The 15,930-nt window shown below is 34.8% G+C and overlaps 1 protein-coding gene across 2 annotated transcripts in view; it reads left to right on the forward strand.

Moving 5' to 3' along the window:
* The window catches only part of STPG2 (sperm tail PG-rich repeat containing 2), a 591,266-nt gene that overhangs the window by 3,967 nt on the left and 571,369 nt on the right, over positions 1–15,930 (forward strand). For both annotated transcript variants that reach the window (XM_082729100.1, XM_082729101.1), the window contains exon 3: positions 10,030–10,142. In XM_082729100.1, coding sequence (XP_082585226.1) covers positions 10,030–10,142 — 113 coding nt within the window. The remainder of the gene's footprint in view (positions 1–10,029; positions 10,143–15,930) is intronic.

The following is a 15,930-nucleotide window of genomic DNA, read 5'->3' on the forward strand; positions in this document are numbered from 1 at the left end:
GAAACCTAAATCAACCTACTACCCTAATGTCATCGGTCATGTAAACACAGTAATGGCATTTGTTTAAAAATACAGTGTAACAACAGAGGAATGCAGATTAACAATGGAAAAACCATAATTTGGATGGTAGTAAGCTTCTCACATTCTCTCTCACCTATACTCAACATTCACCCCACATACATTTCAGTAGTTTCAACTTCGCATTTTCTAGAATTTCATGCTCACTCACCTCCATGCTTTGGTAGCTGCTGATACTTTGCCCAGTATGCTGTTCTTCCTTCCTAACCTCACTGAGTCCTACTTACTCTTTTAAACTCAGGTAAAGTGAAATTGTTCTTTGACTCTACTATTTCTCAAGTCTTTCTTTGACTCCTTAATGACTCTTTCATAGGACTTTGATATTATATCTTAATTATCTGTTAACTTATCTGGCTGCCACACTAAATGTGATTCTCTTGGGGGCAATAGTCATGATCTTGTTACTCTCAGCTTAAAAATTTTTTTTTAAAGATTTTATTTATTTATTTGACAGAGAGAGAAATCACAAGTAGACAGAGAGGCAGGCAGAGAGAGGGAGAAGCAGGTTTCACACCTAGCAGGGAGCACGATGCAGGGCTCGATCACAGGACCCCGAGACCAGGACCTGAACTAAGGCAGAAGCCTAACCCACTGAGCCACGCAGGCACCCCATCAGCTTTTAAATTTTAAAAAATAACAATCAGTAATTCTTGGAATAAAATTTAAAAAAATGTTTAATGGGCTACACATAGCAGAATTAAAAACTCACTGTATGACTTATGTGAACTCTGCTTAGAAAGCAGTAAGTGGAGTGTTGCAAGACCCTGCTTTTACTGTTTTATAGAATTTTGCCTTGCTGACTTGTGAAAGAAGCTAGGAGATTCTATGCTTAGCAAAGAAAAGCAGCAGCATCCTATGGAGCCCTATTTTAGTAATACTTAGCGACAACATGGTAATAATTAATAGAAGGTACAGGTATTATTTCTCTACTGGATAATTTAAAAGTAGCTATTATATCTTTCCTAGGTTCATTTTGTTTTACCCTTCTTTAAGATCAGTGACACACTGGTCTATGGAGAAATATACACAGTTAATTCAATTAAGGGTCAGGTAGATTTTTATAGAGAATGATGTAGGTAGAATAGATGTTAGGACTTTATATAACTTGTTACCTTGAACCACAGTAGAGCAAAGGAATTTATAATCTTAGATATTCATAAGAAAGATGCAAATACTTGTTATTTCTAACTTTTCTCCTTCCTAATTACCACTCTCATATTACTGTAGCCTTCTTGGTCAATCTTCCAGTTTATTATCTTCACATTTTCCTCAGGAAATTCTTTTCACCCCAATCTGTAAACTTCATTGCCTCAGCCTTCAGCCATTTAATCAGAGAGACTCTTTTCAACCCAGGATTTGCAGCCTAAAAAGAACACACTGAGCTGCTCTGATTTCACAAGTAGGAGAGAGACTGGATGTTCCAATTCCAGATTATTGAGAGCTATTTCTGATTTTCTCGCATTTATCTAAGAAGGAAGGATATTTTTTTCTTATCAAAGCAAATTATCTCCTGATGCAACCAGCCTAGTCAAATATGATAAAAATATAGTCTTTTTAGTAATCTGACGTCTCCTGGCATATTATGCTAAGGAGAATTTAATTGCTTTTTGAACTTGATTTACATAATAAATGGCACCCACATCAGCTGTATATTAATTATCTATATTGGTTCTATATTAGTTATCTAAGCTGGGTAACACTAGCTCCTAAATATAGTCTTTCCCAGATTTCTTCTTTGGTGGAGGAGTGGTTAGCTTTACCTGTTATAGAGGCATGAGCTGTCCATGGTCTGCACTCATGCTCATGAGCTTATGCCACCAATAATGATTTATCTTATTAGCCAGTCAGAATTTAGGGAGACCACCTCAGGGAATGCAATCTATCTTTAAATAAACAATATATATGTGATTGCTGTATATGTTGATATCGCTGAAGATGAGTATGTTTCAGAGGTCTAGTTATTGCTTTTATATGAAGAATGACCCTTTTGTTTTGAGGCTGTAGCTGTGGCTATGGAACTTGCCCTTTAATCACATGCTGGCCACCTTCTTTCTCAGAATGGACTAACTTTTATTGCTTCATGCCAGTTTGATTTATCTTCTGCTGTTGGTGCCTCAAACTCAGTATTTCCCAGACTGAACTTATTTCTTTCTTTTCAAATCTTTCTTTCTCCTGTATTCCTAATTTCTTCTTTCTGACTGACAGTTTGATTTATCATTTGTAGTTGGCACTTCACATGCCGGTATATCCATATGTCCCAAATCAAACCTTTTATCTCACACTCCACTAACCCTAAGTCCCCAGAACCATCTTCTCCTATATTTTATACCTTAATTTATTGGCAGCACTGTTTGTAGTATTATTATTTGTTATTCTGGTTTTCTCATTATTAGAAGCCAGAGTTTTAGCTTATTCATTATTATAACCTCACTGCATCTCTCCACACACAATAAAGCATTCACTATTGTTAAATGAATGACTAAAGGTGTAGTTTAGAATATCACCTATGAATTCTGTATTTATTGATTAGTATGCAGGGCACTACGATAGGGTGGTCAAACATCTTAATTTATATGGGAACGTGGTTTTAGCACTGAAAGTTCTATGTCCTGAGCATGCTAGAACAGTTAGCCACTCTAAATGTAAACATTATGTAGACAATTGTGAATAAAACAGACAAGTCCCTTCTTTCATGGAGCTAATCAGTATAAACACTTTGTTTTTCTTATGGTTTTACTTGAGGTCAGTATTTTATGTACACTTTTAGCCTATTGATGAAAGATTCTATATAATTAATTTTGGAAAGCTTCACTGAAGATTTTTTGAGTACTGGCTTCCTTGAATAGATGGGGCTATTGAGTGTTTGTTGTTTCTTTTCTATTTTTCTATGAATTTCAGTATTTTGCAATTAATTTCACACTTGTTTAGGTAGATTCAGTTAGATTCTCTGCCATGGTATTAGGACAGTTGCCTAAGAGCTAGTCTGAACTTAGTTTTCTTAGTTTTCATATTTATCTCACATTACCTCATGTTGTATGATCCTAAATTAAAAAAAAAACAAACCCAAAACCCTTTACTTGAAAGATTAAACACTTATGTAGAAAATTTCATAAAAATTATAACATCAAAAGTAAATACTCAAGAAACATAACATTGCCCAATTTCTCTTTTAATTATCCTTCTTTCACTCCCCTACTGGTGAGCCCTGTTCTGATTTTTATGGCAATCGTTTTTTTGCTGATCTTTATGAATTACTAAATCCTGTTGATGAAATGGCCCCTTTATCATAATGCAACGTCTCTCTTATCCCTAGTATTCACTATTCTAAAATCTGCTTTGTCTGATTTTAATATAGTCACTCCAGCTTCCTTTGATTCATGGATGCATGGTGAATCTTTTCCATCCTTTTATTTTTAACTTCATGTCTTTATGTGTTATGAGATTTATCTGTAGACAACATAAAGTTAGGTCTTATTTTATTATCCAGTTGACAATCTCTGCTGTTTATATTGGGGTACTTAGAACTTTTCTATTTAATTTAATTATCAGTATTTGTGTTTAAATTTAATCTCTTGATATTTGTTTTTATCTTATCTCTTCTTTGTTTCTTTTTTTATCCCTACCTTGTTGAATGAGTTTAGTTTTTTTTAAATTTTTTTAATGATTTTGTTTTCACCTTGACTATTGCTTTACTAGCTATACTGCTTTATTTTTTAGTGGTTGCTCTGAGATTTACAATATACATCTCTAACCTATCACAGTGTACCACTTCACATTAGTATATGAACCTTACTAGAGCGTTCTTCCATTTCTCCCATCTCATCTTTTGTGCTATTGTAGTCATATATTTTACTTCTATATATGCTATAATGTCACAATAATTTGAAATTATTTTTGCTGTAGTTATTTTTTTTTAAAGATTTTATTTATTTATCAGAGAGAGAGAGAAAGAGGGAGAGAGAGCGAGCACAGGCAGACATAATGGCAGGCAGAGGCAGAGGGAGAAGCAGGCTCCCCGCCGAGCAAGGAGCCCTATGTGGGACTTTATCCCAGAATGCTGGGATCATGACCTGAGCCGAAGGCAGCTGCTTAACCAACTGAGCCACCCAGGTGCTTTAGTTATTTTTAAAGAGATTAAGAATTGAGAAAAAAATCTTTTATTAACTCACATAAATTTGTCATTAACTCTATCAGTGTACTTTTTTTTTTTTAGGTTTTTTTTTTTAAAGATTTTATTTATTTATCAGAGAGAGAGAGAGAAAGAGGGAGAGCGAGCGAGCACAGGCAGACAGAATGGCAGGCAGAGGCAGAGGGAGAAGCAGGCTCCCCGCCGAGCAAGGAGCCCTATGTGGGACTCGATCCCAGGACGCTGGGATCATGACCTGAGCCGAAGGCAGCCGCTTAACCAACTGAGCCACCCAGGCGTCCCTTTGCTGTAGTTATTTTTAAAGAGATTAAGAATTGAGAAAAAAATCTTTTATTAACTCACATAAATTTGTCATTAACTCTATCAGTGTACTTTTTTTTTTTAAGGTTTTTATTTAAGTAATCTCTATACCCAGTGTGGGGCTTGAACTTATGACCCTGGATCAAGAGTTGCACACCCTTCTGACTGAGCCAACCAGGTGCCCCATATCAGTGTACTTTTCATTACAGAAGTTTGATTTCAGTATTTTTATATCTTCCCTTTATTTCCTCATCCTGTTCATCTTTCTTCTACTTTGTTGAACACATGGAGAATATTTATAAAGATATTTTAGTGTTCTTTTAAAAATAATTTTTATTTAAATTCAATCAATATTTAATGTATTATTGGTTTCAGAGGTAGAGGTCAGTGATTCATCAGTTTTATATAATACCCAGTGCTCATTACATCATGTGTCCTCCTTAATGTCCATCACCCAGTTATTCCATCCTCTCCATCTTCCTCCCCTCCAGCATTCCTGTTTGTTTCCTATGCTTAAGAGTCTCATGATTTGTCTCTCTTTCTCTGATTTCATCTTCTTTTATTTTTATCTCTCTTCCCCTATAATCCTCTGTGTTGTTTTTTAATTTCCAAATATCAGTGAGATCATATGATCACTGTCTTTCCCTGATTGACTTCTTTCCCCTAGCATAATACCCTCTAGTTCCAACCATGTTATTGCAAGTGACAAGAGTTCTTTTTTTCTTTTTCTTTCTTTCTTTTTTTTTTTTTTTTTTTGATGGCTGGGCAGTATTCCATTGTATATAGATACCACATCTTCTTTATCCATTTATCTGTAGATGAACACCTGGGCTCTTTCCACAGTTTGACTATTGTGGACATTGCTGCTGTAAACATTGGGGTGCACATGCTCCTTTGAATCACTACATTTATAGCTTTGGGTAAATATCCAGTAGTGCAATTGTGGGTCATAGGGTAGCTATGTTTTCAACATTTTGAGGAACCTCCATACTGTTTTCCAGTGTGGTTGCTCCAGCTTGCATTCCCACCAACAGTGTAGGAGTGTTCTCCTTTCTCTGCATCCTTGCCAACCAACATCTGTCATTTCCTGACTTGTTAATTTTAGCCATTATGACTGGTGTGAGGTCATATCTCACTGGTTTTGATTTGCATTTCCCTGATGCCGAGTGATGTTGAGCATTTATTCATGTGTCTGTTGGCCATTTGGATGTCTTCTTTGCCGAAATGTCTTTTCATGTCTTCTGCCCATTTCTTGATTGGAATTTTTTTTTTTTTTGGATGTTGAGTTTGATCACTTCTTTATAGATTTTGGATATTAGCCCTTTATATGATATGTCATTTGCAAATATTTTCTCCCATTCTGTTGGTTGTCTTTTGGTTTTGTTGAATGTTTCCTTTGCTGTACAAAAGCTTTTTATCTTGATGAAATCCCAATGATCCATTTTTGCTTTTGTTTCCCTTACCTTTGGAGACATGCCTAGCAAGAAGTTGCTGCGGCCAAGGTCAAAGATATTGCTGCGTATGTTCTCCTCAAGGGTTTGGAGGGGTTCCTGTCTCATATCGAGGTCTTTCATCCATTTTGAGTCTATTTTTGTGTGTCATGTAAGGAGATGGTCCAGTTTCATTCTCCTGCATGTGGCTGTCCAGTTTTCTCAACACCATTTGTTGAAGAGACTGTCTTTTTTCCATTGGACATTCTTAACTGCTTTGTCAAAGACTAATTGACCATAGAATTGAGGGTCCATTTCTGGGTTTTCTATTCTGTTCCATTGATCCATTTGTCTGTTTTTGTGCCAATATACTGTCTTCATGACTTCAGCTTTGTAATAGAACTTGAAGTCACATTTTGATACACCAGCTTTGGTTTAATTTTTCATCTTTCCTTTGGCTTTTCAGGATCTTTCCACTTCCATATAAATTTTAAGATAATTTGTTCCAGCTCTTTGAAAAAAGTTGATGGCATTTTGATAGGGATTGCATTGAATGTATAGATTGCTCTAGGTAGCATAGACTTTTTAACAATATTTGTTCTCCCAATTATGAGCGTGGAATGTCTTTCCATTTCTTTGTGTCATTTTCAATTTTTTTAAATCAGTGTTTTATAGTTTTTGGAGTATAGGTCTTCCACTGCTTTTGTTAAGTTTATTCCTAGGTATCTTATTTTTGGTGCAGTTGCAAATGGAATTGTTTTCTTGATTTCTCTTTCTGTTGCTTCATTAGTGGTGTATAGAAATGCAATAGATTTCTATAGATTGATTTTGTATCCTACAACTTGACTGAATATCACTTATCAGTTTTACCAGTTTTTTTGTGGAGTCTTCAGGATTTTTTATATATTGTATCATGTCATTTGCAAATAGTGGAAGTTTTATGTCTTCCTTACCAATTTGGATGCCTTTTATTTCTTTGTATTGTCTGATTGCTGTGGCTAAGATTACAGTATATATTGAATAAAAGTGGTGAGAGTACACATCCTTGTTTTGTTCCTGACCTTAGGGGGAGAGATGTGAATTTGTCATGATTAAGGATGATGTTAGCTGTGAATTTTTCATATATGGCCTTTATTAGACTGAGATATGTTCCCTCTCAACCCACTGTGTTAAGGACTTCTATTACAAATGGATATTGTACTTTGTCAAATGCTCTTTTCTGCATTTATTGAAATGATCATATGCTTCCTATCCTTTCTCTTATCGGTATAATGTATCACATTGAATGTTTTCTGAATACTGAACTACCCTTGCAATTTAGGAATAAATCCCACATGATTGTGGTGAACGATTTTTTTGTTGGATTCAGTTTGCTAGTATTTTAAGGATTTTTACATCTATGTTCATTAGAGATTGTAGTTCTCTCTCTCTCTCTCTCTCTCTTTTTTTTTTTTTTTTGTGGTGATTTTGGTATCAGGGTAATGCTGGCTTCATAGAATGAATTTGGAAGTTTTCCTACTGGAATAGTTTGAGAAGAATAGGTATTAACTCTTCCTTAAAAATTTGGTAGAATCCCCCTCTGAAGCCATCTGGTTTGGACTTTCGTTTGTTTGGAGTTTTTGAATACTGACTCAATTTCTTTACTGGTTATGGGTCTGCTCAAATTCTCTGTTTCTTTCTGTTTTAGTTTTTGTATTTATGTTTCTAGGAATTTATTCTTTTCTTCTAGGTTGTCTAATTTGTTGACATATAGTTTTTCATAATATTCTCTTATAATTGTTTGTATTTCTGTGGTGTTGGTTGTTATTTCTCTTCATTTGTGATTGTTTTTTTTTGAGTCCTTTCTCTTTTTTTTCCTTGATAATTCTGGCTAGAGGTTTATCAATTTTATTGATTTTTTTTTTCTTCTCAAAGAACCAGCCTCTGGTTTTCATTGACCTGTTCTTTTGGTTTTTCAGTTTCTATAGCATTTATTTCTACTCTAATCTTTATTATTTCCATCCTCTTGTTGGGTTTTGATTTTGATTATTCTTCTTTTTCTAGCTCCTCTGGGTGTAAGGTTAGGTTCCTTGAGATTTTTCTTGCTTCTTGAGGTGAGCCTGTGTTGCTATGGCGTTCCTTCTTAGAACCACTTTTTCTGCATCCCAAAGATTTTGGACCATTTCATTTTCATTTTCATGTAATTTTTGATTTCTTCTCTCATTTCTTGGTAGACCCATTCATTGTTTAATAGCATGTTATTTAACCTCCCTGTATTTGTGCTATTTCTAGATTTTTTTCTTATGATTGATTTCTAATTTCATAACATTGTGGTCAGGAAAAAAAGCATAGTATGACTTTGATTTTTTTTTAAAAATATGTTGAGACTGGTTTTGTGGCCTCATATATGATCTATTCTGGAAAATGTTCCATGTGCACTTAAAAGAAATGTGTATTCTGCTGTTTTAGGGTGGAATGTTCTGAATATAGCTGTTAAATCCATCTGGTCCAGTGTGTCATTCAAGTCACTGTTTTTTAATTGTTTTTCTGTTTGGATGATCTGTCCATCAGTGTAAGTGGGGTGTTAAAGTCCCTTACTATTATTATATTACTATGCATTATTTCTTTTATGCTTGTTGTTAACTGTTTTATGTATTAAGGTGCTCCTATGTTGGGTGCCTACATATTTGTTATATTTTCTTGTTGGATTGTCCGTTTTATTATTAGATAGTGTCCTTCTTTGTCTCTTGTTACAGTCTTTGTTACAGGCTTATTTTGTACAATATAGCTATTGCTACCCTGGCCTTCTTTTGATATCCATTTACATGATAAATGTTTTTCCACCCCCCTCCCTTTCAATCTGTAGGTGTCTTTAGGTCTGCAGTGAGTTTTTTCCAGACAGCATATACATGGGTCTTGTTTTTTCTCTATTCAGTCAGTCACCTTATGTCTTTTGACTAAAGTATTTTTAGTCAATTTATATTCAAAGTAATTACTAATAGATATATATTTATTGCCATCTTTTTTGTTTGTTTTGTTTTGTGGTTGTTTCTGAAGATTTTCTCTGATCCATTCTTGTCTTTTTCTCTTTCATAGTTTGTTGGTTTTTAGTGATATAACAAAGAATTAATTCTTGATTTCAGTTGCGTTTTAGTGAATGTGGACTTCAAAAGAAACATATTATTTCCTGTTTCAGGAAGATTGTTTTTTATTATTAGCCCAGATTAGTAAATTTTAAATTGTAGTAATTATTGCCATATATTCTGACAGTAGTGTACATTTTCCTTTAGTGTATAAGAGTCTCACAAATTTTGTTCCCTCACTTTCATTCTTTTTATTACCCATTAAAGATAACTGCTCTGCTCTCTCCCATATCTTTTGTGATATTTGTGTTGCTTAAATTATACTCATTTTCTTGATACAGTTCTTGTTTTTTTTTTTAATCAGTCTTTCAGAAGACTAAGTCTGTCTACTAAGTTTATCAGGTTTGTCTAATTTTATGATTATTTGTTCCAAAGAAATTTGTATCTTAGATTTGTAAACCTTTGGGGTTAGGCAGTCAAGAAATACTTACCAAGTACCAACTATGTACCAAAGCAAAGAGACATTATTAATTACTTGCTGTAAAGTCACTTTAAATTATTTCAGTTTAAGTTGTTGCCACAACTTTATATATGCTCTTCTCTATAAATAATAGATGTTGCTCTAAAATGTAAAATGCTGGTCTTCTGAGGATGAAAATATTTTATTAGCTAAGCATAACTGTTGTTTTCATCTTAGCCAAATATTCTTAGAAGAAAAAAAGGCTTTTGCTTTTTATTTCTTTAAGTATTTTTTCTGTTTGGGACTTTGAGTTCTGTAAGTTCTTTTATTTAATATATGTTAATAAATGTTCTGCTGTTAATCAGAATTTTAAAAAATACAGCAACTTCCGTGGCTGTATTCTGATAATATAGTGTTCTGATAATATAGTGTTCTGATAATATAGTCTCCATAGTTGAGGTTACTAAATGATTTTATATATTTTGAATGATTTTTCTCTGAAATCACTGGGACCCTATCTTATCTTCCAGTGATATGGTTTTACTTTTATAGGTGGCTATGCACCATTCCTTTCTTTGGCTGCCAGAGAAAGTACTTTTACTGTTGCCTCTAACACTGAGAAAGCTGTTCCAGGGCCGGGGCACTATAATGTTTCAGAAGCACAGGTAAATTTATAACAGTTATTATAGTTGTTAGAGTTAATAAGAATTATACTTTCCTCCTCTCCTAGACTAATATGTCATTTGTCATATTTTCTTTTCCCTTCATATCCTCTTCTTTCTCCTTTTAACCTATATTTTGTTATTAGAATATGAGAAAATTAAAAGTGTTTATTGTTGATTGCCTGGTTGGATGTTCTTCATTGTTCCATGTATTCTATAAGACATAAAACACTGTTACGTTCTTCATGGTTCTTGGGATTCTTGAGTGGGAGAATAGGACTATTGAATGAATTATGGCGCATGAGAGCTGTGCAGATGATCAAGATATGTAGATGGAGGATGGCAATAGAATTAAAAATAGTTTTTGTGCATATTCTTAAGGTATAGCTACTGTCATTGCCTCATCTGGCTCCTAAACAGTCTTGAGAGTCTATGACCAGAATATCTTTGATGATCCATTCATGTTTAGAAACAATATCTTCATAATTGTGAATATCATCTTTTACCCTTTTCACATTCATTTTGCCTTCATACATCATGACTCCTAATTGAGCTTAGCAGATCTTTATTTCCTTTGTTGGAAGCCCAGGTGCTATCATTGATGACTTAATTGTTGCGTTAGACTTCCTGAGTTGGTAATAGCAACCATTCTATCAGGAGATTTTGCTTAGAAACAATAGATTTTTAAGAGTGATACTAGATTTACAATAGTATTTGTAGGAAAGGCATTTGGGTGGCTTATGGGCTTGAAGTTAAGTTCTTTTTTTAAAAAAATTTTATTTATTTATTTGACAGAGGACGATCACAAGTATGCAGAGAGACGGCGGGGGTGGGGGGAAGCAGGCTCCCTGCTGAGCAGAGAGCCAGATGCAGATACAGGACTCAAACCCAGGACCCTGAGATCATGACCTGAGCCAAAGACAGAGGCTTAGCCCACTGGGCCACCCAGGCCCCTGTATAGTTGAGTCTTAAGGAAGGACAGGACTTAGACAGTTCCAGGTATTTTAATAGTAAGAGCTGCAATCAGGAACTGCCATTAGATAACTTAATTCTATAACGCCCTTCCATTTTTTTATGTGTCACTCCATTTAGGATTAAAATTCTTAGTAGGGAGAATCTGTTTGGTCCAGTCATTCCTGGGATAGGGAATCCTGTGTTTGGAAGCTTCTCTAAAACCACAAAGTATAGGGGAGGTTTGATTGCCCCAACAATGGTGAATGTGGATGCTGTTATGGGAAGATAATGGATGGGATGCTGGACAGATAAAAAACAATAGATTGCCATTACAGTTTATCCCTTGACTGCCTAGTTCTCTTCTCTCTCATGTGTACTACATATGCATATAATTCTTCTTCCCACATATCCTATTTAAAAAACACAATTATTTTATGTATAATTTTCAAATATAACTTCGCCAAAGAAGCTAAACTGAGGTCTATCTAGCTATTGCATTGAGAGATGATATTACATTGTCACTACCAAATGGATCTTTAGATTAAGGCCATTTCTACTTTTGTTTTTTTCACATTCCTGTTCCATTATTCTGCAACCTATAGGTTAAATGGTAAGTAAGTATAACATGAGATACTATAAAGAAATGGTTAGTAGTGTGGGCTCCTAAAGTAGACAACCTGTATTTGAAATCTGTCTCTGCTACATACTAGTTCAGACAGATTTCCAAATAGGTAGACTTAATCTTAACTGCTTAATCTCTTTGAGCTTTAGGGATACTAGGGGTACTAAGTTTGTGGACCTTTTCTTTTTTCTTTTCTTTCTTTCTTTCTTTTTTTTATTTTTAAAGATTTTATTTATTTATTTGACAGAGAGAGAGATCATAAGTAGGCAGAGAGTCAGGCAGAGAGAGAGAGAAGCAGGTTCCCCGCTGAGCAAAGAACCCGATGCAGGGCTCGATCCCAGGACACTGAAATCATGACCTGAGCTGAAGGCAGCAGCTTAATCCACCAAGCCACCCAGGAGCCCCTGTGGACTTTTTCTAAGAGTTACATTGATCAGTAAGCATTTTAGAATAGTGGTTAATTATAGGTAGCATCTTATAACTTTTATCCATTATTAGTGTTGCCATTTTACAATAGAAGAGGGAAAAAAAGAGAGGGGAAATGAAAGAAAGTGATGTAGGAAACAAGGAAATGCAGATGGGGACTTGTTAGTTTATGTAATTGATCTGAAGCTATAGATAGTTTAAGATTTTTTCATTACTCATTCTGTGTTCCCTGTCTCTTTAGAGGGACTTGATCAGGTGGAGTTTTCAGCCTGATGTGGTAACCAGACTCTTTAGTTCTAAGGGGTCTGAGCTCTTGAGTCACAGGCTTCCTTCTCAAACCTTTAAATAAACTTGCTCTTACCATTTTCAGTGGGCATTATAGTTTGAGGAAGCTCTGCAGGGTTTCTCTGTGTTCCATCCTACCACAGTGCATGGCTTTCCTTAGTCCTGTTTCTCAGTCCTGGTCAGGGTTAATCACCTCAGCCAATACACTCCTTATTTTGCTTTCTAGCACACAGAACCTGGAATGGCCAGTTGATGTCTCAACTTCCAAATCAGTGGAACGTTTATGTCTCTTTTATGGGTTCTTAAAACTTACAGAATACTAGCACCTAGAGGACAAAAAGCAAAAAATAGTAATGGGTCATGAGATGTCATCATTAGAAGTGTCACTCCTGCTTCTACTCTTTGGCCCATGGCCAGCATATTATGGGTATATGGGCTTGCTGTAACTCCACTATTCCAAGAGGGGAATGGAATAAAATACACAATAAGCAGATTTCAAACTTGTTAAGTATGACAAATATCAGGATGTTGGAATATTATAATAATAGTGATTTTAGTCAATTCCACATATAAAATAATGTAAAGTACAACTTAGACCAGGTTTTATTTTATTCCAAATTGGGGTACTTTTCTTGGATTTCAAGAATAAGGAACTAGGAAATGTACATTTTTAATACAATGGACAATCTAAGAAAAAGAGTTCTAGTATTCTCTGTTTCTTCTTCTTTTTCTTTTTTTTTTAAAAAATTATTTATTTATTTGACAGAGATCACAAGTAGGCAGAGAGATAGGCAGAGAGAGAGAGGAGGAGGAAGCAGGCTCCCTGATAAGCAGAGAGCCCAATGCAGGGCTCAATCCCAGGACACTAGAGTCATGACCTGAGCTGAAGGCAGAGGCTTTAAATCACTGAGCCACCCAGGCGCCCTTTTGTTTCTTCTTAAAACTATAAGCCAATGCCAAGAGAAGTCTGATTTCCTTGGTTTCAAAAATGACTGTGCCTTATTTACTCAGTTGCTGTTGATTTTTTTGGGTTATTTTAGGCTAAATTTTTTTTGTTTGTTTGTTTTTTAGAATCAGAATTATATTTTCTTCCTTTAAGTTCTTCCTTTAAGCTTATTATGATCCTATTTAAAAAGTTTAATTTAATTTTTTCAGTGTTCCAAGATTTATTGTTTATGTACCACACCCAGTGCTCTATGCAATACATGGCCTCCTTAGTACCCATCACCAGCCTCACCCATCCCCCTGCACCCTCCCTTCCCAAACCCTGTTTGTTTCTCAGACTCCACAGTCTCTCATGGTTTGTCTCCCCCTTTGATTACCCCGAACTCTCTTCTCCTTTCCATCTCCCATTGTCCTCTGTGTTATTCCTTATCCTCTACAAGTAAGTGAAACCATATGATAATTGACTCTCTCTGCTTTACTTATTTCACTCAGCATAATCTCCTCCAGTCCCATCCATGTTGATTCAAAAGTTGGGTATTCATCCTTTCTGATGGAGGTGTAATATTCCATTGTATATGTGGACCATATCTTTCAGAACTTTTAAAGTTCCAAGAAGTGTAAGTTTATCATGCTATTTAAAAAAGAAAGTCCATTATTATTTTAAATGACTTAATTAGAAAATGTTTGTCATGTGACAATAGTTATCATACTAATTATACAAATAATTAATATGCTTGATAATAATTAAGGGGATAATCCTATTGGAAATTAATGCCAGTATTTAACAATTTATTTTTATACCTTTTTTTTGAGAATAGGTTGAAAGGTTCCTTTCTATTAGCAATTACCTAGTAAATATTTGGAAACTTCAAATGAAATTTAAGAAGACTGAAAATGTGGTTGTAGTTGTGAAGGCCTGCCTCCACTGTATATAATACTTGAAGTTCTTATAAAAGCAAAGCATTTGGGAGTTAAAACTGTGTGCCTCAATTTAGTCTTCTTTATTTCTCTGTTTCTGTTATGGTTATCTCACTTTGATTATGGTTGTCACCAGTATGCCAAAGTTGGGAGTGAGGATAGGAGTATTCTTTTTGCCTCTCCAGCTCTTGACTTGTTATGGGCAAATTCACTTCTTTCTTTGTCTCCTCTAGCATATCTGAAGTGTGCTAATTTTTTCAAAAGTAAGTTCCCACAATTTAAGGGGAATTAAGAAAATAAAAGACACGGAAGAATGAAGTTTACAAAGTACAAGTTTCTGATTCTTTGATAGATAATTAGCTTATTAAGTCACATACCTTATTTTGTTCCTATCCTTTTTCCTGAAATGAATCCCACCCCAAAGAGTCAGTTCAAATTTCATTTATGTTTTCTGGCTCTAATTCTTTTCTAGTTTGTGACCTGTTTATGCATGGCTGATACCATATTTTTCCTTGCTATATAAGACTTAGATGTGGAGATCTCTTCCCTGGATCCAGATAAATAGTTTCCTTCATATTTCTCACTATCAGGGCCTACTAATAGATGTCCAAATTAGGTTTGATTTTTGATCTGAGAGATACATTTCACTAGAGCTGTATGATGGGATATCAGATTGATTCAGTAGATGGCCTCACCCTTCCGATGAGACTGCATTCTGTATTGTTGGGCAGTTGGTGGCAATGTAGTAATTCATCAAATAACCACACCATATAGACAAAAGCATAGGACTCAAGAAGTAGGAAGGCTTTTGTCTCATAGTTTTCATATAAAATGTATGATTACCTCATAATATAATTTTTGGGTCCTTTTTCTGACCCTGTAGTTCCTTTTATAACCTCTGGTAAAATCGGTAGAATTGATAATTAGGAAATATGAGTAATTAGAAAAGTGCTGGTTAATTTCTACCAGTTTTTAAAAAATCAGATTAATTTTGCTATCTTCTGTTGAAGTTCAATATAAATTCAAATTACTGTGTGAAATGTAAGATCATAGAGACTACAGTAATGACTTTCAAAGAATCAAGATTTGAGGAGATTTTCTCTTTTACCATGCTTTTACTTTTTATCTAACTTGAAATGCTAATGTTTTTGCAAAATCATTAAATTTTGTTATAGATCCAAACTCTTTCTTTCTTTCTTTCTTTTTTTTTTAAGATCCAAACTCTTTTTAAACAGGAATTATGGTCTTATTAAAATAGTTATCAGGCAGTGGATTGGCTACCTAAGAATATAATTTTGACTCAGTTTTTAAAAGAAGACCTCTTGTGTATTTCTTAAAAGCTGAAAGCAGCTGATTAAGATTCAAACTAGAGATGGGCTCAGTTAATAGTGATTATGAACATATGGTGTGTATACCATGAGAAAAGGTCTGTTGGTAAATAAGTGACTTAAAAAATCTCATCTGGGGGCTCAGCCTAGATTAAGCATCTCCCTTCAGCTCAGGTCATGATCCTGGAGACTGGAGTCTTGGGACTGAGTCCCAGTTTGGTCTCCCTGCTTAGTGGTGAGTCTGCTTCTTCACCTTCCCTATGTTCCCTTTCTCTCTCTCTCTCATCATTTCCTCTCTCTCAAATAAATAAAA

Source organism: Mustela nivalis (genome assembly GCF_964662115.1).
Source record: "Mustela nivalis genome assembly, chromosome: 4".
NCBI classification, from domain to species: Eukaryota; Metazoa; Chordata; class Mammalia; order Carnivora; family Mustelidae; genus Mustela; species Mustela nivalis.